Genomic DNA, 23,516 nt, shown 5'->3' on the forward strand with positions numbered 1-23,516 from the left:
GGTAAAGTATCAGGACACTAAATTAATGCACAGAAATCTCTGGCGTTCCTATACACTAATGATGAAAACTCTGAAAGTGAAATTAAGAAAGCACTCCTATTTAGCATTGCAACAAAAAAATAGAATATCCAGGAATAAACCTACCTAAGGAGACAAAAGACCTGCATGCAGAAAATTATAAGACACTGATGAAAGGAGTTAAAGATGATACACATAGATGGAGAGATATACCATGTTCTTGGATTGGGAGAATCAACATTGTGAAAATGACTATAGTACCCAAAGCATCTACAGATTCAATTCAATCCCTATCAAACTACCACTGGCATTTTTCACAGAAGTAGAACAAAAAATTTCACAATTTGTATGGAAACACAAAAGACCCCGTATAGCCAAAGCAATCTTGAGAAAGAAAAATGGAGCTGGAGGAATCAGGTTCCCTGGCTTCAGACTATATTGCAAAGCTACAGTAATCAAGACAGTATGGCACTGGCACAAAAAGAGAAATATAGATCAATGGAACACGATAAAAAGCTCAGAGATAAACCGTCGCACATATGGTCACCTTATCTTTGATAAAGGAGGCAAGAATATACAGTGGAGAAATGACAGCGTCTTCAATAAGTGGTGCTGGGAAAACTGTACAGCTATTTGCAAAAGAATTGTATTAGAGCACTCCCTAACGCCATACACAAAAATAAACTCAAAATGGATTAAAGACTTAAATGTAAGGCCAGACGCTATCAAACTCTTAGAGGACAACATAGGTAGAATACTCTATGCCATAAATCACAGCAAGATCCTTTTTGACCCACCTCCTAGAGAAATGGAGATAAAAGCATAAATAAACTAATGGGAACCAATGATTCTTAAAACAATGACACTTAAAACACTTAAACCAATGACAGTTAAAACAGATAAACAAGATGAAAAGACAACCCGCAGAATGGCAGAAAATATTTGCAAATGAAGCAACTGGCAAAGCATTAATCTCCAAAATTTACAAGCAGCTCATGCAGCTGAATATCAAAAAAACAAACAACCCAATCCAAAAATGGGCAGAAGACGTAAATAGACATTCTCCAAAGAAGATATGCAGATTGCTAACAAACGCATGAAAGAATGCTCAACATCATTAATCATTAGAGAAATGCAAATCAAAAGTACAATGAGATATCATACACTGGTCAGAATGGCCATCATCAAAAAATCTAGAAACAATAAATGCTGGAGAGGGTGTGGAGAAATTGAACCCTCTTGCACTGTTGATGGGAACGTAAATTGATACAGCCACTATGGAAAACAGTATGGTGGTTCTTTAAAAAACTAAAAATAGAACTACTGTACAACCCAGCAATCCCATTACTGGGCATATACCCTGAGAAAACCATAATTCATGGAGTAATGTACCACAATGTTCATTGCAGCTCTATTTCCAGTAGCCAGGACATGGTAGCAACCTAAGTGTCCATCAACAGATGAATGGATAAAGAAGATGTGGCACATATATAGAATGGAGTATTTCTCAGCCATAAAAAGAAAAGAAATTGAGTTATTTGTAGTGAGGTGGATGGACCTAGAGTCTGTCATACAGAGTGGACCTAGAGTCTGTCATACAGAGTGAAGTAAGTCAGAAAGAGAAAAACGAATACCATATGCTAACACATATATATGGAATGTAAAAAAAAATCATGAAGATCCTAGGGGCAAGACGGGAATAAAGTCACAGACCTACTAGAGAATGGAGTTGAGGTTATGGGGAGGGGGAAGGGTAAGCTGGGACAAAGTTAAAGAGTGGCATGGACATATATACAGTACCAAATGTAAAATAGATAGCTAGTGGGAAGTAGCCGCATAGCACAGGGAGATCAGCTCGGTGCTTTGTGACTACCTAGAGGGATGGGATAGGGAGGGTGGGAGGGGGGGAGTCGCAAGAGGGAAGAGTTATGGGGATATAAGTATATGTGTAACTGATTCACTTTGTTGTAAAGCAGAAACTAACACACCCTTATAAAGCAATTATACTTTAAATAGATGTTAAAAAATTATTCTGATAGTTTTCTGTGGATAATGAGTAATTTGCCTTGTGACTTGATATATATCTATATAGGTGTGTGTGTATATATATGTATATATATGTGTGTGTGTGTGTAAATATCTTAATATACAAAAGATAAAGGAGTATTTTAAATTAAAAATACAGTAATCAAGATAGTTTTGTGTTTGTGAAAGACAATAGGAAAACAAATAGATCAGTGGAACAGAATAGAGGGAGAGAGTCAGAAGTAGATCCACATAATTGTAGTTAACTGATCTTTGACAAAGGGGCAAAGTCAATACAGGGGAGAAAAGTTAATATTTTTAACAAATGGTGCTGGAACAAGGGACCGCCATGTGCAAAAAAATGAATCTAGACACATACTTTACACCATTCACACAAATTAACTCAAAATGGATCACAGACCTAAATGTACAATGTAATAGTATAAAACACCTAGAAGATAAATAGGAGAAAACCTAGATGACCTCGGGTATGAAGATGACTTTTTAGATACAACACCAAAGGCGTGATCCATGAAGAAATAATTGATAAGTTGGAACTCCTCAAAATTTTAAAACTTCTCTGTTTTCCTTTCTTTCTTCCCTCCTCCCTACCTGTACTGCATGGCTTGTGGAATCTTAGTTCCCTGACCAGGGATTGAACTTGGGCCCTCGTCAGTGAGAACGCAGATTTCTAACCACTTGACCGTCAGGGAATTCCCTCCTTTCTTTCTTTTTAAAAACATTATAACGCCACAGAAATGTGTGTGATACGTGTTGCAAATGGCAAAGGAACACATGAGTTTTCATTCAGAGAAATTCTACTTAACACTGGACGTGAGTCATGGTATGAAAGTGTGCCTCCAATCTCAAATGGTATGGCATCTTTAGTACAGAATTTAAGGGAAAGTACGAGCATTGGAAGTGAAACCCAAAAGGGTCTCAGGCACACTCTGGGTGGTCTATAAGCAATTATGGAACTATAATGACTTCATAAGTTTAAAAGATATAATGAACTCAAAGCAGCCTGATAGGCAAGATAAAATGAACCAGATTGGCAAAATTCTCAGAAAGATTTCAACAACAGACATCAATGTGATACAACAGTTTAAAAGTATGCAAAATGGAAAATAGTTCGAGCCCATGAGACCAGAGCAGTAACTGTGATGGGCAGTCACGTAGATGGAAGTGTCCATATTTCTTGCCTGCTCCAAGCTATATATATATTTTATATATATATGGTATATATTATATGTATTGTATTCAGGTTGTCCTCAAAAAAATAAAAAATAAAACTTCTGCTCTGCAAATACAGTATCAAAGGAATGAGAAGATAAGCCATAGACTGGAAGAAAACATTTGCAAAGGCACATTTGACAAAAGACTGTTATCTAAAATACACAAAGAACTCTTCCCTGGTGGCATAGTGGTTAAGAATCTGCCTGCCAATGCAGGGGACATGGGTTCGATCCCTGGTCCAGGAAGATCCCACATGCTGCGGAGCAACTAAGCCTGTGAGCCACAACTACTGAGCCTGCGCTCTAGAGCCTGCGAGCCACAACTACTGAGCTCATGTGCTGCAGGTACTGAGCCCATGCGCTGCAACTACTGAAGCCCGTGTGCCGCAGCTGCTTAGCCCATGTGCTGCAACTACTGACGCCTGAATGTCTAGAGCCCATGCTCCAGAACAAGAGAAGCTACCACAATGAGAAGCCCGTGAACCGCAACAAAGAGTAGCCCTGCTCGCTGCAATTATAGAAAGCCTGCACCCAGCAACGAGGACCCAACACAGCCAAAAATAAATAAAATTAATTAAAAAAAATACACAAAGAACTCTTAAAAGTCTACTAAGAAAACCAGCAACCTGATTAAAAAACAAACACCTCACCAAAGAAGATATACAGATGGCAAATAAGCACATAAAAAGTTGCTCAACATCATATGTCATCAAGGAAGTGCAAATTAAAGGAACAATGACATACCACTACACATCTATTAGAATGCCCCAAATCTAGAACGTTGACAACCACCAAATACTGGTGAGGTTGTGGAGCAACAGGAACTCTCATTCATTGCTGGTGGGAATGCAAAATAATCCAGCCACTTTGGAAGACAGTTTGGCTGTTTCTTACAAAATTAAAAATACTCTTCCCATAGGACCCAGCAATTGAGCTCCTTAGTATTTGTGCAGAGGAGTTGAAAACATATGTCTACACTAAAGCCCACACATAGCTGTTTATAACAGCTTTATTCATAATTGTCAAAACTTGGAAGCAAGCAAGAAGTCCTTTAGTAAGTGAGTGGATAAACTGTAGTGCATCCAGACAATGGAATATTATTCAGAGCTCAAAGAAAATGAGGTACCAAGCCACAGAAAGATATGGAGGAACCTTAAATGCATATTACTAAGTGAAAGAAGCCAATATGAAAAATATGTATGATTCTAACTATATGATATTCTGGAAAAGTCAAAACTATGAAGACAGTGAAAAGATCATTGATTCCCAGGAGTTAGTGAATAGGTGGAGCACAGAGGGTTTTATGACAGTGAAACAACTGTGTGTGGTACTATAATGGTGGATACATGTCATTATATGTTTGTTCAAAACCATAAAATGTACACCAAGAGTGGAACTTAATGTAAACTATGGACTTATGTGATAATGTTGTGTCATTGTAGGTTTATCAATTGTAAAAATTTACAAACATACTCCAGTGGAGTATGTTGATAATCAGGGAGGCTGTGCATGAATCAGGGTAAAAGACAAGTAGGGAATCTCCATACTTTGTGCTAATTTGGCTGTGATACTAAAAGTGCTCTAAAAGGTAAAGTCCATTAAAAACAAAATGTTAACCAGTGAGGTTCTTTTTAAAAGGGAATGATTTGAACTCATTTATATCTATATCATAGTTGTAGATATTTTTGTTTATTTACACAGTGCAATCCTCCATGCTGTCAAGAACATTTGTGATGCAGAATTTGTTTAAAGTGGACTGTGGGATTTTCTTCCAAGTTTCTTATGCCCCTTTAGCAAGTTTCTAATGCTGCTGATTTCATACTCTTCCAGAAGGCTTATTAGAAGTTTTTTAGATACAATCTAAGACTCAATTTTTTCTCAAATGCTTGTTATGGTTTTTTGACGACAGAATCAAAGACTTGGATTTGTCTAGCTTTTGGGTAGAGATAATAACGAAGTTCATGTGTGCATGCAGTGACCACTGTCATGATTGCTGCCTGGCCAACAATGATTGTTAGATGTATCTTTTCAGAGATGTTACAGTGTGAAAAAAAAAAAAATCATGTTAGAACTGGTGAATTATGACAGCTCAGAGTTATTCTGTATAATTAAAATAAGTATTTTAAATTATTTTTTTATTAGAGAAAATATTTTTGTACACAGCAATTAATTATTGACCTTTACATTTTATTTATTTATTTATTTATATTTTTTTTTTGCGGTGCACGGGCCTCTCACTGTTGTGGCCTCTCCCCCTGTGGAGCACAGGCTCTGGACGTGCAGGCTCAGCGGCCATGGCTCACGGGCCCAGCCGCTCCACGGCATGTGGGATCCTCCTGGACTGGGGCACGAACCTGTGTCCCCTGCATCGGCAGGCAGACTCTCAACCACTGCGCCACCAGGGAAGCCCCTGGCCTTTACATTTTAGATGATGACAGCACTATTTTATGATCTGCTCTTCTTTTTAAGAAATGTTTTTTTTTCATATGCTGTTGAATTTATCACCGATTTCTAAGCTAATTTTAGTTTATTGGTTGTAATTGTATATTAAAGAGCACCTCTGCCCCATAAGCAGTAAAATATGCATCTATTAATGCTTTGGAATTTAGGTTCTCGACTGAAATAAATTTAAGCATTAAAAAAGTTTTTTTTCATTTCTTTTTTTGACAGGTCACAAAGACAGAATTAGAGAAATTAAAAACAAGCTATAGACAATTAATAAAAGAAATGAATTCTGCCAAAGAGAAATATAAAGAAGCTGTAGCTAAAGGTATGATGCAATTATGAAAAATGTTTATTTTAGTGATTTTTATTCTTATCATTTGAAAGTTATCTTTATAAGTGGTGGAATGATTACACTTAGACCAATTCACATTTTAAAAATATTAAAGTAAGCCAAAATAGACTAATAACCAAACTGTGTAATAAGTATTTCTTTTTTTGTTTTGTTTTTTGAAAATAATGGAAACTATTTTTGAGTAGTTAATGCTATTAATAGAATTATGCAGTACTTGTAATAGAATGCAAGGAATGTTTAAATTTTTCTCATAGGCTTCAGATTTACTCATTTAATTACTGAGTGCTAAATAAGAAAAATAAAGTTGTATTTGTTTAGAAGCTTTTATTGATCCTCTTTTTACCTGTATTTAAATGCCATTAAAATCACAGGTCATTTTATAGCTCAGTTTTGCTTTCATAGCTTAATTTTATATCTATATTGTACTAAAATTTTCATAATAAGCTTTGGAAATGGAAAGGGAAACATTATGTTTTAATCAAAGATTTGTGGTTATAGTTTTTAAATGTGACTAGTCTTCATATTTATATATTTTTTAATTATAAAATTTTTGTTGTTTTCTGGTTAAATAGAAGGATTATTAGCAACTCTTTTTAAAATATTTTTTTAATTATTAAATTTACCTTTCTCATTTATTAATGTATTTTCTCTTTTTCTTTTACTTGTATATTATTTTGTCATTTGGTTGAGGTAAATGAAATAAACAGCTCCTATATTTGGATATACCTTACACAATGAAAATACTGTTTTTGTTGTTATTCCCAGTAGACTAGAAGAGAGACTGATTTAGATGCAGTTCCCCCCCCCCACTTCTGCCTCCCTTTCCTTCTTCCTCTTTTTTTTTTTTTTTTTTTTTTAGTTTCTCCATTCTCTTGGTTAGCTTGTTTTCCCTTTGCTCCCCTTTTCCCTTATTGTGGCCTCTCCCGTTGCGGAGCACAGGCTCTGGACGCGCAGGCTCAGCAGCCATGGCTCACGGGCCCAGCCGCTCCGTGGCATGTGGGATCCTCCCGGACCGGGGCACAAACCCGTGTCCCCTGCATCGGCAGGCGGACTCTCAACCACTGCGCCACCAGGGAAGCCCTCCTTCTTCCTCTTGCTCCTCCCTACTTCCTTCCTCTCCTTCCTTCTCTGTCCCTCCCCTCCCTTCTCCCAGTATTCCCTTCAGCATTTACTTTGTGTCTCCCTTTCTCCCTGTCTCCATCCCTCCCACATTTATTTCACGTTTCTGCTTCTTGCAGTGTTTCTAGATGAATTAGTATTCACAGTTTACTTATTTTTACTTATTTTTCTTGTACCTCAACCAACATTTTGAGATTATGATCTCTTTTTAATACAAACTTATCTTTTAAAATGCTTTCGTAATTCAGTTATGTAAGTTATTTAAGTGAAGAAAAGAAAAAATGCAATAGTGGAAAGATGAGTCAGACTTTGGAGTCAGATAGCCTTAGATGTAAATTCCAATGTTGTATGATTATTTCATAATTTTCAAACTTCGTATACCTAATTATTATTCCTTTTTTATTTTAAAGAGTGCTTTATATAATCAAGAAGTATTTACTGAGCATTTGCTACCCTTAAGTTATTGAGATTCAAACATTCAAGGAGCTTACCCACTTCTAGTTGATATTCTAACTTGGGAACTGCAAGTCTTCACTGTTTTTCAAAATTTAGTCTTTATACAAGGGATCCCCTGCTAAACCATCAAGAGTGATTTAGAAATAGTTTTGTACATTGAGCATTACTACTCAATCTGTCAAAGGGTTAGTTTTATAAAGTTCATTACATAATACTTGGCTAGCATTCTCAAATTAGTTTCCTGTATTATAAACATCCACATATTAAATTCACCCAGAACAAGTGGTGACTTAATCCAACTATATTGTAATCCATCTATGTGAAGTATTTCACACTAGGTCTGTATCTGTTGGAGAATGATTAGTTAGAAAAAGAAGTACATAATTACTCCCAAGTGTTTGATACCTACTTTTAATGACATAGTTTTTGTTTAAAAAATGAAATCTAATTCTGATATCATAATAAAGTTTTAAATAGTTCTTGTACCTAAAGTTTATATTATCAAAGATTATTCACAGGTAATAATTGTTCTTTATTACTTATCTTTATTATTTATTATAGAGATAAAATACCATTCAGTGTTGTATCAGTAGTAAGAAGGCAACTAGAAAATCTGAAGACCGTAGTTTTAATTGATCTTAAGAAATGTATTATTTGACTGAGTCTCCTGAAATTAAAATATGTGAGCTTATTTACATTTTCTTTCTAAAGGAATTAGTGATGTACTTTTTCATTTTCTGGAATTTGATTACTCCCATTAAATCAATGTAAAATGTATAGTGTATATACTTTTAAAGTAAGTTCTTATATAACTATGTAAATGTATGAGACTTATGTGAATTTCCCTTTTATAATCACAACTATCTTTATACTCACGATTACCTGAAAAAGTATAAAATTATATTTTTGAAAATTTTGTATCTGTTTTCAAACTCCTTCTTCTACCTTTAACATGGAAATAGGTTTTTTTTTGTGAAGTTATTTACTATTTATAAGGATGATGTGTTGGCAAATTCTTCCAACATTTACAGGCTTTATGTCAGAACCTTAGTTTATCTGGAGAGGCCACAGCAGGCCATTTCTGGAATGGGCTCTAGGAATTGCTGGAGCACTGGTGGTGGATACCCAAGCCGTGGCTCTGGCATTCAGAGTCATTGCTTTAGACATTAGGGGGTCTTTGAAAAGCTATTTAAAAACTCAATCTGATATATAGTGTCCAGCTTGAGAAGACAAGGCTTCGGGGGAGATAGGACCCAGAAATAGCTCCTATAGTAAGTAAGGGTTAAATTCTGGATTTGATCAAGAATTGGTTTGGGAAGGTAGCAGGAATATGACAGAAGAGTAAGACGCGGAGATCACCTTCCTCCCCACAGATACATCAGAAATACATCTACATATGGTACTGCTCCTATAGAACACCCACTGAATGCTGGCAGAAGACCTCAGACTCCCAAAAGGCAATAAACTCCCCATGTACCTGGGTAGGGTAAAAGAGAAAAGAAAAAACAGAGACAAAAGAATAGGGACAGAACCTGCACCAGTGGGAGGGAGCTGTGAAGGAGGAAATGTTTCCACACACTAGGAAGCCCCTTCACAGGCGGAGACTGTGGGTGGCGGAGAGGGAAAGCTTCGGAGCCACGGAGGAGAGCACAGCAACAGGGGTGCGGAAGGCAAAGCAGAGAGATTCCCGCCCAGAGGATCGGGGCCGACCAGCATTCACCAGCCCGAGAGGCTTGTCTGCTCACCCGCCGGGGCGGGTGGGGCTGGGAGCCGAGACATGGGCTTTAGTCGGAGCGCAGGGAGAGGAATGGTGGCGTGAACACAGCCTGAAGGGGTTAGTGCACCATGGCTAGCCGGGAGGGAGTCTGGGATAAAGTCTGGACCTGCTGAAGAGGAAAGAGACATTTTCTTCCCTTCCTTTCTTTCTTTTCTTTTCTTTTCTTTCTTCTTTTTCTCCCTTTTATTCTGAGCTGTGTGGATGAAAGGCTCTTGGTGCTCCAGCCAGGAGTCAGTGCTGTGCCTCTGAGATGGGAGAGCCAACTTCAGGACACTGGTCTACAAGAGACCTCCCAGCTCCATGTAATATCAAATGGTGAACATCTCCCAGAGATCTCCATCTCAATGCCAAGACGCAGCTTCACTCAACGACCAGCAAGCTACAGTGCTGGACACCCTACGTGAAACAACTAGCAAGGCAGGAACATAACCCTATCCATTAGCAGAAAGGCTGCCTAAAATCATAATAAGGCCACAGACACCCCAAAACACACCACCAGACATGGATCTGCCCACCAGAAAGACAAGACCCAGCCTCATCCACCAGAACACAGGCACTAGTCCCCTCCACCAGGAAGCCGACACAACCCACTGAACCATCCTTAGCCACTAGGGACAGACAACAAAAACAACAGGAACTACGAATCTGCAGCCTGCAAAAAGGAGACCCCAAACACAGTAAGATAAGCAAGATGAGAAGACAGAAAAACACACAGCAGATGAAAGAGCAAGGTAAAAACCCACCAGACCTAACAAATAAAGAGGAAATAGGCAGTCTACCTGAAAAAGAATTCAGAATAATGATAGTAAAGATGATCCAAAATCTTGGAAATAGAATAGAGAAAATGCAAGAAACATTTAACAAGGACCTAGAAGAACTAAAGAGGAAACAAGCAACGATGAACAACACAATAAGTGAATTTAAAAATACTCTAGATGGGATCAATAGCAGAAAAACTGAGGCAGAAGAATGGATAAGTGACCTGGAAGATAAAATAGTGGAAATAACTACTGCAGAGCAGAATGAAGAAAAAAGAATGAAAAGAACTGAGGACAGTCTCAGAGACGTCTGGGACAACATTAAACGCACCAACATTCGAATTATAGGGGTCCCAGAAGAAGAAGAGCAAAAGAAAGGGACTGAGAAAATATTTGAAGAGATTATAGTTGAAAGCTTCCATAATATGGGAAAGGAAACAGTTCATCAAGTCCAGGAAGCAGAGAGAGTCCCATACAGGATAAATCCAAGGAGAAACACACCAAGACACATATTAATCAAACTATCAAAAATTAAATACAAAGAAAACATATTAAAAGCAGCAAGGGAAAAACAACAAATAACACATAAGGGAGTCCCCATAAGGTTAACAGCTGATCTTTCAGCAGTAACTCTGCAAGCCAGAAGGGAGTGGCAGGACACATTTAAAGTGATGAAGGAGAAAAACCTACAACCAAGATTACTTTACCCAGCAAGGATCTCATTCAGATTTGATGGAGAAATTAAAACCTTTACAGACAAGCAAAAGCTGACAGAGTTCAGCACCACCAAACCAGCTTTACAGCAAAGGCTGAAGGACCTTCTCTAGGCAAAAAACACAAGAGAAGGAAAACAAGCACAAAACAATTAAGAAAATGGGAATAGGAATATACATATAGATAATTTCCTTTTATGTAAATGGATTAAGGGCTCCCACCAAAAGACACAGACTGGCTACAAAAACAAGAATGGATACAGAATGGATACAAAAACAAGACCCATATATATGACATCTGCAAGAGACCCACTTCAGACCTAGAGAAACATACAGACCGAAAGTGAGGGGATGGAAAAAGATATTCCATGCAAATGGAAATCAAAAGAAAGCTGGAGTAGCAATTCTCATATCAGATGAAATAGACTTTAAAATAAAGACTATCACAAGACACAAAGAAGGACACTACATAATGATCAAAGGATCGATCAAAGAAGAAGATATGACAATTGTAAATAATTATGCACGCAACATAGGAGCACCTCAATACATAAGGCAAATGCTAACAGCCATAAAAGGAGAAATCGACAGTAACACATTCATAGTAGGGGACTTTAACACCCCACTTTCACCCATGGACAGATCATCCAAAATGAAGATAAATAAGGAAACACAAGCTTTAAACGATACATTAAACAGGATGGACTTAATAGATATTTATCGGACATTCCATCCAAAAACAACAGAATGCACACTTTTCTCAAGTGCTCATGGAACATTCTCCAGGATAGATCATATCTTGGGTCACAAATCAAGCCTTGGTAAATTTCAGAAAATTGAAATTGTATCAAGTATCTTTTCCGACCACAGTGCTATGAGACTAGATATTAATTACAGGAAATGATCTGTAAAAAATACAAACAAATGGAGACTACACAATACACTACTTAATAACCAAGAGATCACTGAAGAAATCAAAGAGGAAATTAAAAAATACCTAGAAAAAAATGACAATGGAGACACGATGATGCAAAACCTATGGGATGCAGCAAAAGCAGTTCTAAGATGGAAGTTTATAGCAATACAATCCTACTTTAAGAAACAGGAAACATCTCAAATAAACAAGCTAACGTTGCACCTAAAGCAGTTAGAGAAAGAAGAACAAAAAACCCCAAAAGTTATCAGAAGGAATGAAATCATAAAGATCAGATGAGAAATAAATGAAAAAGAAATGAAGGAAACAATAACAAAGATCAATAAAACTAAAGGCTGGTTCTCTGAGAAGATAAACAAAATTGATAAACCATTAGCCAGACTCATCAAGAAAAAAAGGGAGAAGACTCAAATCAATAGAGTTAGAAATGAAAAAGGAGAAGTAACAACTGACACTGCAGAAATACAAAAGATCATGAGAGATTACTACAAGCAGCTCTATGCCAATAAAATGGACAACCTGGAAGAAATGGACAAATTCTTAGAAATGCACAACCTGCCAAGACTGAATCAGGAAGAAATAGAAAATATGAACAGACCAATCACAAGCACTGAAATTGAAACTCTGATTAAAAATCTTCCAACAAAGAAAAGCCCAGGACCAGATGGCTTCACAGGCGAATTCTATCAAACATTTAGAGAAGAGCTAACACCTATCCTTCTCAAACTCTTCCAAAATATAGCAGAGGGAGGAACACTCCCAAACTCATTGTGCGAGGCCACCTTCACTCTGATACCAAAACCAGATAAAGATGTCACAAAGAAAGAAAACTACAGGCCAATATCACTGATGAACATAGATGTAAAAATCCTCAGCAAAATACTAGCAAAGAGAATCCAACAGCACATTAAAAGGATCATACACCATGATAAAGTGGGGTTTATTTCAGTAATGCAAGGATTCTTCAATATACACAAATCAATCAACGTGATACACCATGTTAACAAATTGCAGGAGAAAAAACATATGATCATCTCAATAGATGCAGAGAAATCTTTCGACAGAATTCAACACCCATTTATGATAAAAAGCCCTGCAGAAAGTAGGCACAGAGGGAACTTTCCTCAACATAATAAAGGCCATATATGACAAACCCACAGCCTACATCGTCCTCAATGGTGTAAAACTGAAAGTATTTCCACTAAGATCAGGAACAAGACAAGATTGCCCACTCTCACCACTCTTATTCAACATAGTTTTGGAATTTTAGCCACAGCAATCAGAGAAGAAAAGGAAATAAGAGGAATCCAAATCGGAAAAGAAGAAGTAAAGCTGTCACTGTTTGCAGATGACATGATACTATACATAGAGAATCCTAACAATGCTACCAGAAAACTTAAATTTGGTAAAGTAGCAGGTTACAAAATTAATGCACAGAAATCTCTGGCATTCCTATACACTAATGATGAAAAATCTGAAAGTGAAATCAAGAAAACACTCCCATTTACCACTGCAACAAAAAGAATAAAGTATCTAGGAATAAACCTACTTGAGACAAAAGACCAGTATGCAGAAAATTATAAGACACTGATGAAAGGAGTTAAAGATGATACACATAGATGGAGAGATATACCATGTTCTTGGATTGGAAGAATCAACATTGTGAAAATGACTCTACTACCCAAAGCAATCTACAGATTCAATGCAATCCCTATCAGAGTACCACTGGCATTTTTCACAGAACTAGAACAAAAAAATTCACAATTTGTATGGAAACGCAGAAGACCCCCGAATAGCCAAAGAAATCTTGAGAACAAAAAATGGAGCTCGAGGAATTAGGCTCCCTGACATCAGACTATATTGCAAAGGTACAGTAATCAAGACAGTATGGTACTGGCACAAAAAGAGAAATATAGATCAATGGAACAGAATAGAAAGCCCAGAGATAAACCCATGCACATATGGTCACCTTATCTTTGATAAAGGAGGCAAGAATATACAGTGGAGAAAAGACAGCCTCTTCAATAAGTGGTGCTGGGAAAACTGGACACGTACATGTAAAAGTATGAGATTAGAACATTCCCTAACACCATACACAAAAATAATTTCAAAATGGATTAAAGACCTAAATGTAGGGCCAGAAACTATGAAACTCTTAGAGGAAAACATAGGCAAAACACTCTATGCCATAAATCACAGCAAGCTCCTTTTTGACCCACCTCCTAGTGAAATGGAAGTAAAAACAAAAATAAACAAATGGGTCCTAATGAAACTTCAAAGCTTTTGCACAGCAAAGGAAACCATAAACAAGACCAAAAGACAACCTCCAGAATGGGAGAAAATAGTTGCAAATGAAGCAATTGACAAAGGGTTAATCTCCACAATTTGCAAGCAGCTCATGGAGCTCAATAACAAAAAAACAAACAACCCAATCCAAAAATGGGCAGAAGACCTAAATAGACGTTTCTCCAAAGAAGATACAGAGATTACCAGCAAACACATCAAAGAATGCTCAGCATCATTAATCATTAGAGAAATGCAAATGAAAACTACAATGAGATATCATCTCACAACGGTCAGAATGGCCATTATCAAAAAATCTTCAAACAATAAATGCTGGAGAGGGTGTGGAGAAAAGGGAACCCTCTTGCACTGTTGGTGGGAATGTAAATTGATACAGCCACTATGTAGAACAGTATGGAGGTTCCTTAAAAAACTAAAAATAGAACTACCATATGACCCAGCAATCCCACTACTGGTCATATAACATGAGAAAACCATAATTCAAAAAAGTCATGTACCAAAATGTTCATTGCAGCTCTATTTACAATAGCCAGGACATGAAAGCAACCTAAATGTTCATCATTGGATGAATGGATAAAGAAGATGTGACATGTATATACAATGGAATATTACTCAGCCATGAAAAGAAACGAAATTGAGTTATTTGTAGTGAGTTGCATGGACCTAGAGTCTGTCATACAGAGTGAAGTAAGTCAGAAAGAGAAAAACATATACAGTATGCTAGCACATATATATGGAATCTAAGGGAAAAAAAAAAGGTCATAAAGAACCTAGGGGTAAGATGGGAATGGAGAGGCAGACCTACTAAAGAATGCACTTGAGGATGTGGGGAAGGGAAGGGTAGGCTCTGACAAAGTGAGAGAGTGGCATGGACATATATACACTACCAAACGTAGAATAGATAGCTAGTGGGAAGCAGCCTCATAGCATAGGGAGATCAGCTCGGTGCTTTGTGACCACCTAGAGAGGTGGGATAGGGAGGGTGGGAGCGAGGGAGACGCAAGAGGGAAGATATATGGGAACGTGTATATGTATAACTGATTCACTTTGTTATAAAGCAGAAACTAACACACCATTGTAAAGCAATTATACTCCAATAAAGATGTTAAAGAAAAAAAAAAGGGTAATAATATATGAAAAAAAAAGAATTGGTTTGGCATCAAGGGTTCAGTTACTGGAAATGGAGGTTCAGCAGCAGTAGCAGATCAGCTGGAGGCCTGGGTTAATACTGAAATTCCAAATTCCTGATCCCTGCTGTATGGGTTACACAAAATACGTTAAATTTTCAATGTTAGAATTTATATCCAAAGGAACACTGATTTATGTTGTCTAATGTAAAATATAACATTCATTTGTAATATGAATATAGCACCATTTTAGTTAAATTTTTTGGTATTGAATAATATACACTAAATATCAAAGTCATTTTGCTCTATGCTGTGTCAAGGGAACAAATGTTTGTCTTAAATTGACTTGGACTAATTTGGATATTAGTCTATTGATTATTATTTATAACATGTATGCTGAGAACAACCAAAATAATTTTAGCCTATTTAGCTGAAGTTACTAGAGTGTTTCATTAGAGCATGGAATAATAAGTTCTTGGATGCAATATACACAGGTTTTACTTTCCTATAGCATATTAAGTTCTGAATACTTTCAGTTGGTTAAGCACATTGTTAAGTTTGCCATAAAACAATTTTGTGAATCCATAAAGCTTGTATCCAAACTAAGGTTCTGACATAATGGCCGTAAATGGAAACATTTGCCATCACCTCATCATCAGAAAGAGTAGATGACTTCTCAGAAGAACTCCTATAAGATCATACTGTCTATGAACAAAGATAGTTTTCCTTTTCCTTTTCAATCTGGATGTCTTTTTTTTTTTTCCTTTTTCTTGCCTCTTTGCCCTAGCTAGACCCTTCAGTATAGTGTTGAACAGACGTAGAAAGACCAAACATGTTTGTCTTGTCCCTGATCTTAGGGGAAAGACTTTCATCATAAATATGAAGTTAACTGTAGTTTTTCAAACGTTTTTCCTTTTATCGGGTTGAAGAAGTTCCTTTTTATTCCTGCTTAAGAATGGATGTTAGATTTTGTCAAATGCTTTTGCCATATCTGTGGAGATGGATATTTTTTTTCTTCTTTTACCTTGATATGGTGAATTATTTTGATTGATTTTCACATTTTAAAAATATTATACCATCTTCACATTCCTGGAATAAACTCCTCTTGGTTATGATGTATTATTATTTTTTATGTTGTTTGATATGGTTGACTAAGTTTTTATGGATTTTCAAATATGTCTGTTTCTTTTAATATCTTTGTCTCATTTTTGTATAAGGATAATACTGTCCTCTCTATGATTGCCCCCTCTTAGTAATGTTTGTGTTCAATTTATAATATTTCTTAAATATTGGCAGAATTCACTTGTGAAGCCATCTGCGTCTGCTTGCTTTATTTTTTTCTCTTTTGCTAAGATTTTTAAACTATAACTTCAATTTCTTTAATTCATATAGGCTATTCAGTTTATCTTTTTCTTTGAGTTTTAGTAGGTTGTATCTTTCAAGGAATTGTCCATTTCATTTGTTTAATTTATTGGTACTAAGGTGTTCAGAATACTTCCTTATCCACCTTTTTATATTTGTAGAATCTGTGGTGATATTTTCTTTCTCATTTTTGTTATTGGTACTTTGTGTCTTCTCTTTTATCCCTAATCATTTTGGCTAGAGGTTTATCAATTTTATTAATCTTCTCAAAGATTGGTTTTAGGCTTTATTTTCTTTCTATTTTTCTGCTTTCTATTTAATTGATTTATGCTCTAATCTTTGTTTTTTTGTTTCTTCTGCTTGCTTTAGGCTTAGTTTGCACCAGTTTTTCTATTTTTTCTTTTTTTTAATCTGGAAGCTAACTAAGATCATTGATTTGAGAACTATCTTCTTTTCTTATGTAGGCATTAGTGCTATGAATTTCCCTAAGGACTGTTTTAGCAATATTCCATACATTTGTATGTATTGTGTCTTCATTTTTCTTCAGTTCAAAATACTTAAAGTATTTCCTTTTGGCTTTTTTTTTTTCTTTGATACATAGGTTATTTAGAAATGTATTTGGTTTCCTAAAGATTTGACATTAAAAAAGGTCTATTTTTCATTTATAATTTAATTTCATTTAGTCTGAGAATATTCTTTTTGTGACTTTATTCCTTTTACATTTATGAATGCATGTTATATGGCCCATAGTATGGTTTACCTTGGTAAATGCTTCATGTGCACTTGATAAGAATATGTATTCTGCTGTTGTTGGTTGCAGTGGTCTATATTGCTATCTTGGGCCAGTTGGTTAATAGTGTTATTAAAAGTTTTTAGGTTGTTACTGATTTTCTGTCTACTTGTTCCATCAATTGTTGAGAGGGGGCAATTGAAATCTCCCACTGTAATTGTAGATTTGTCTATTTCTTCTCATAGTTTTGTCAGTTTTTTGCTTAATGTATTTTGAAACTCTAGTTATTGGGTGTAAAAGTAGTCATGATTGTTGTATCCTCTTGATGCCCTGACTCTTTTGTCATATGAAATGACCTTTATTATCCCTGGTAGTATTCTTTGCTGTGTTATCTGTTCTATCTGATATTAATATTAGATACTTCGATTAGTGTTTACATGATATATCTTTTTATCATCCTTTTACTTCAACATTTTTTAGTCTTTATATAGTTGAAGTGCATTTCTTATAAGCAGCATATAATTAGGTCTTGCTTTTTTATCTTGATAATCTTTACATTTTAACTGGGATAGTTAGACTATAATGTGATTGATTTTGACAATGTTAGGTTTAAATCTGTCATCTTGCAGTTTTTTTTCCTCTTTGTTTCATCAGTCCTTTATTCTCCTTTTCCTTTTTTCTGCCTCCTTTTGGAATAATTGAAAAAAATTTATTAAGATTCCCATTTATCTCCTTTATTAGCTGTAACTTTTTCTTTTGTTTATTGTTTTTTCTTTTGTTTACTCTCCTTTATTAGTCTTATTAGCTGTAACTTTTTCTTTTGTTATTTTATCTTTGATTTACCATAGTATACCTTCAAGTGATGTTATATCACCTTGTGTATAATAAGGAAACCTTACACTGGTATATAGTCTTCCTATATTTGTGCTATTGTTGTGATATATTTTACTTTTGCATATGTTTTTAACTTTGTACTATATTGTTAATATTGTGGTTTAGTCAAGTATCTTTAAAATTATAATAAAACATCTTATATGTTTATCCATGTAGTTATCTTTCCTAGCATTCTTTATTCCATCTGGTATCATTTTACTTTTGCCTGAATGACTTACTTTAACATTTCTTGTAATGTAAGTCTACACGTAGTAAGTTCTTTCAGCTTTTGTACATCTGAAAAAGTTTTAATTTCACCTTTGATTTTGAAATATATTTTTGTAGGATGTAGAATTTTCTTTTAGCAGGTATTTTTTTCCCTGTTGGGTCTTTAAAGATGTTGCCCTTTGGCCATGTCAAGGAGAAATCTGTTCTAATACTTTTCTTTGTTGCTCTGCATGTTTTATATCCCTTTGGCAGCTTTTAGGATTTCCTTTTTATTGTTGATTTTGAGCAATTTGATTATGATGTGCGTTCCTGTAAGTTTTTTTTCTCCTTGTGTTTGTTGAGCTTCTTATATCTGAGAGTTTATAATTTTTATCAAATTTGGAAAACTTTCAGCCGTTATTTCTTCATGTATATTTTCTATCTACGTCTTTCTTTCTGCTGTCCTTTGGAGACTCCAGTTACATGTATATTCGGCTGTTTGTATTTGCCTCACAGCCAACTGATGGTCTGTTTATTTTTTCCCCTTGTCTTTTTAGCTTTCTGTTTCATTTTGGTTAGTTTCTATGATTGTATCTACACTTTTACTAATCTTGTTTTCTGCAGTGTCTAATCTGCCTTTAATCTCATGTAGTATATTTTTCATTTTAGACATTATAGATTTTGCCTGGATAATTATGATGTGGGTCTTTTCTTAAATCTTTCATGTGTCTACTTAACACATTAACCTAAGTTTTACAGTCTTAGTGGACTTCATCGTCTTTCTTCATTTGTTCTGAAAGTTGTTATGAGTTTATTCACTCCCAGATTTCTTTTTGGTTCTCTGTAATCTCCACTTTTTTTCCCCCCAATTCATTCCCCCCCCAACTTCCCCCCCCCTTTGGTGTCCATACGTTTGTTCTCTACATCGGTGTCTCTATTTCTACCTTGCAAACCGGTTCACCTGTACGATTTTTCTAGATTCCACATATTTGCATTAATATACGATATTTGTTTTTTTCATTCTGACATACTTCACTCTGTATGACAGTCTCTAGGTCCATCCACGTCTCTACAAATAACGCAATTTTGTTCCTTTTTATGGCTGAGGAATGTTCCATTGTATATACGTACCATGTCTTCTTTATCCATTCATCTCTCGATGAGTGTTTAGGTTGCCTCTGTGACCTGGCTATTATATATAGTGCTGCAATGAACATTGAGGTGCATGTGTCTTTTTGAATTATGGTTTTCTCTGGGCATATGCCCACTAGTGGGATTGCTGGCTCATATGATAATTCTATTTTTAGTTTTTAAAGGAACCTCCATACTGTTTTCCATAGTGGCTGTACCAATTTACATTCCCACCAACAGTGCAAGAGGGCTCCCTTTTCTCCACACCCTCTCTAACATTTGTTGTTTGTGGATTTTCTAATGATGCCCATTCTAACTGGTGTGAGATGATACCTCATTGTAGTTTTGATTTGTATTTCTCTAATAGTGATGTTGAGCTGCTTCTCATGTGCCTCTTGGCTATCTGTATGTCTTGTTTGGAGAAATGTCTATTTAGCTCTTCTGCTCATTTTTTGATTGGGTTGTTTGTTTTTTTAATATTGAGCTGCATGAGCTGCTTGTATATTTTGGAGATTACTCCTTTGTCCGTTGATTTGTTTGCAAATATTTTCTCCTATTCTGAAGGTTGTCTTTTCGTCTTGTTTATAGTTTGCTCTGCAAAAGCTTTGAAGTTCCATTAGGTTCCTATTTGTTTATTTTTGTTTTTATTTCCATTACTGTAGGAGGTGGATCAAAAAAGATCTTGCTGTGATTTATGTCAAAGAGTGTTCTTCCTATGTTTTCCTCTAAGAGTTTTATAGTGTCCAGTCTTACATTTAGGTCTCGAATCCATTTTGAGTTTATTTTTGTGTGTGGTGTTAGTGAGTGTTCTAATTTCATTCTTTTACATGTAGCTGTCCAGTTTTCCCAGCACCACTTATTGAACAGGCTGTCTTTTCTCCATTGTATATCCTTGCCTCCTTTGTCATAAATTAGTGGACCATAGGTGCGTGGGTTTATCTCTGGGCTTTATATCCTGGTCCATTGATCTGTATTTCTGTTTTTGTGCCAGTACCATATTGTCTTGATTACCATAGCTTTGTAGTATAGTCTGAAGTCAGGGAGTCTGATTTCTCCAGCTCCATTTTTTTGCCTCAAGATTGCTTTGGCTATTCGAGGTCTTTTGTGTCTCCATACTGATTTTAAGATTTTTTGTTCTAGTTCTGTAAACTTGCCACTGGTAATTTGATAGGGATTGCATTGAATCTGTAGATTGCTTTGGGAAGTATAGTTATTTTCACAATGTTGATTCTTCCAATCCGAGAACATGGTATATCTCTCCATCTGTTTGTGTCACCTTTGACTTCTTTCATCACTGTCTTATACTTTTCTGAGTACAGGTCTTTTACCTCCTTAGGTAGGTTTATTCCTAGGTATTTTATTTTTTGTTACAATGGTGAATGGGATTGTTTCCTTAATTTCTCTTTCAGATTTTTCATCATCAGTGTAGAGGAATGCAAGAGATTTCTGTGCATCAATTTGGTATCTGGCTACTTTACCAAATTCATTGATTAGCTCTAGTAGTTTTCTGGTAGCATCTTTAGGATTTTCTATGTATAGCATCATGTCATCTGCAAGCAGTGACAATTTTACTTCTTCTTTTCCAATTTATATTCCTTTTATTTCTTTTTCTACTCTGATTGCTGTGGCTAAAATTTCCAAAACTATGTTGAATAATAGTGGTGAGAGTGGGAAACCTTGTCTTGTTCCTGTTCTTAGTGGAAATGGTTTCAGTTTTTCACCATTGAGAATGATGTTGGCTGTGGGTTTGTCTTATATGGCCTTTATTATGTTGAGGTAGGTTCCCTCTATGCCCATTTTCTGGAAAGTTTTTATCATTAATGGGTGTTGAATTTTGTCAAAAGCTTTTTCTGCATCTGTTGAGATGATCGTATGATTTTTTTTCTTCAATTTTTTAATATGGTGTATCACATTGATTGATCTGTGTATACTGAAAATCCTTGCATCCCTGGGGTAAATCTCCCTTGATCGTGGTGTATGATCCTTTTAATGTGTTGCTGGATTCTGCTTGCTGGCATTTTGTTGAGGATTTTTGCATCTATATTCTTCTGTGCTATTGGTCTGTAATTTTTTTTTTTTTTTTTGCAGTATCTTTGTCTGGTTTTGGAATCAGGGTGATGGTGGCCTCATAGAATGAGTTTGGGAGTGTTCCTTCCTCTGCAAAGTTTTGGAAGAGTTTGAGAAGAATGGGTGTTAGCTTTTCTTTAAATGTTTGGTAGAATTCACCTCTGAAGCCATCTGGTCTTGGACTTTTGTTTGTTGGAAGATTTTTAATCACAGTTTCAATTTCAGTGCTTGTGATTGGTCTGTTGATATTTTCTATTTCTACCTGGTTCAGTCTTGGAAGGTTATACCTTTCTAAGAATTTGTCCATTTCTTCCAGGTTGTCCATTTTATTGGCTTAGAGTTGCTGGTAGTAGTCTCTTACGATGCTTTGTATTTCTTCAGTGTCCATTGTAACTTTTCCTTTTTCATTTGTAATTTTATTGATTTGAGTCCTCTCCCTCTTGATGAGTGTGGCTAAAGGTTTATCAACTGTGTTTATCTTCTCAAAGAGCCAGCTTTTAGTATTATTGATCTTTGCTATTGTATTCTTTGTTTCTGTTTCATTTATTTCTGCTCTGATCTTTATGATTTCTTTCCTTCTACAACGTTTGGGTTTTGTTTGTTCTTCTTTCTCTAGTTCCTTTAAGTGTAAGGTTAGATTGTTTATTTAAGATTTTTCTTGTTTCTTGAGGTCGGATTGTATTGCTATGAACTTCCCTCTTAGAACTGCTTTTGCTGCATCCCATAGGTGTTGGATCGTCGTGTTTTCCTTGTCATTTGTCTCTAGGTATTTTTTGATTTCCTCTTTGATTTTTCAGTGATCTCTTGCTTATTTAGTATCATATTGTTTAGCCTATATGTGTTTGTGTTTTTTACATTTTTTTCCCTGTAATTGATTTCTAATCTCATAGCATTATGGTCAGAAAAGATGCTTGATATGATTTCATTTTTTTTGAGTTTATCAAGGCTTGATTTGTGACCCAAGATGTGATCTGTCATTTAGAATGTTCTGTGTGCACTTGAGAAGAAAGTGTAATCTGCAGTTTTCTGATGGAATGTCCTATAAATATCCTATATAAATCTATGTGGTCTATTGCGTCATTTAAATCTTGTGTTTCCTTTTTAATTTTCTGTCTGGATGATCTGTCCATTGGTGTAAGTGCAGTGTTTAAGTCCCCAATTATTATTGTGTTACTGTTGATTTCCTCTTTTATAGCTGTTAGCAGTTGCCTTATGTATTGTGGTGCTCCTATGTTAGGTGCATAAATATTTATAATTCTTATATGTTCTTCTTGGATTTATCCCTTGATCATTGTGTAGTGTCCTTCCTTGTCTCTTTTAACATTGTTTATTTTAAAGTCTATTTTATCTAATATGTTTATTGCTACTCCAGCTTTCTTTTGATTTCTATTTGCATGGAGTATCTTTTTCCATCCCCTCACTTTCAGTCTATATGTGTCCCGAGGTCTCAAGTGCTGCATTTAATGTTGTCCAACAGGTGTCTTAGGCTGTCTTCATTTCTTTTCATTCTTTTTTCTTTATTCTGTTTGATGGCAGTGATTTCCACCATTTTGTCTTCCACGTCACTTATCCTTTCTTTTGCCTCAGTTTTTCTGCTATTGATTCCTTCTGTGTATTTTTCATTTCAGTTATTGTATTGTTCATCTATGTTTGTTTATTCTTTAATTCTTCTATGTCTTTGTTAAACATTTCTTGCATCATCTCGATCTTTTCCTCCATTCTTTTTCCGAGGTCCTGGATCATTTTCACTATCATTATTCTGAATTATTTTTCTGGAAGGTTGCCTATGTCCATTCATTTAGATGTTTTTCTGGTGTTTTATCTTATTCCTTAATCTGGTACATAGTCCTCTGCGTTTTTAGTTTAATCTGTCTTTCTGTGAA

The 23,516-nt window shown here is 35.7% G+C and overlaps 1 protein-coding gene across 6 annotated transcripts in view; it reads left to right on the forward strand.

Annotated features, from left to right (window-relative positions):
- FER (FER tyrosine kinase) overlaps positions 1–23,516 on the forward strand; it is a 474,202-nt gene that overhangs the window by 85,084 nt on the left and 365,602 nt on the right. For all 6 annotated transcript variants that reach the window (XM_067731395.1, XM_067731398.1, XM_067731396.1 and 3 more), the window contains one exon: positions 5,949–6,048. In XM_067731395.1, coding sequence (XP_067587496.1) covers positions 5,949–6,048 — 100 coding nt within the window. The remainder of the gene's footprint in view (positions 1–5,948; positions 6,049–23,516) is intronic.

Source organism: Pseudorca crassidens, chromosome 3 (assembly GCF_039906515.1).
Source record: "Pseudorca crassidens isolate mPseCra1 chromosome 3, mPseCra1.hap1, whole genome shotgun sequence".
NCBI lineage: Eukaryota > Metazoa > Chordata > Mammalia > Artiodactyla > Delphinidae > Pseudorca > Pseudorca crassidens.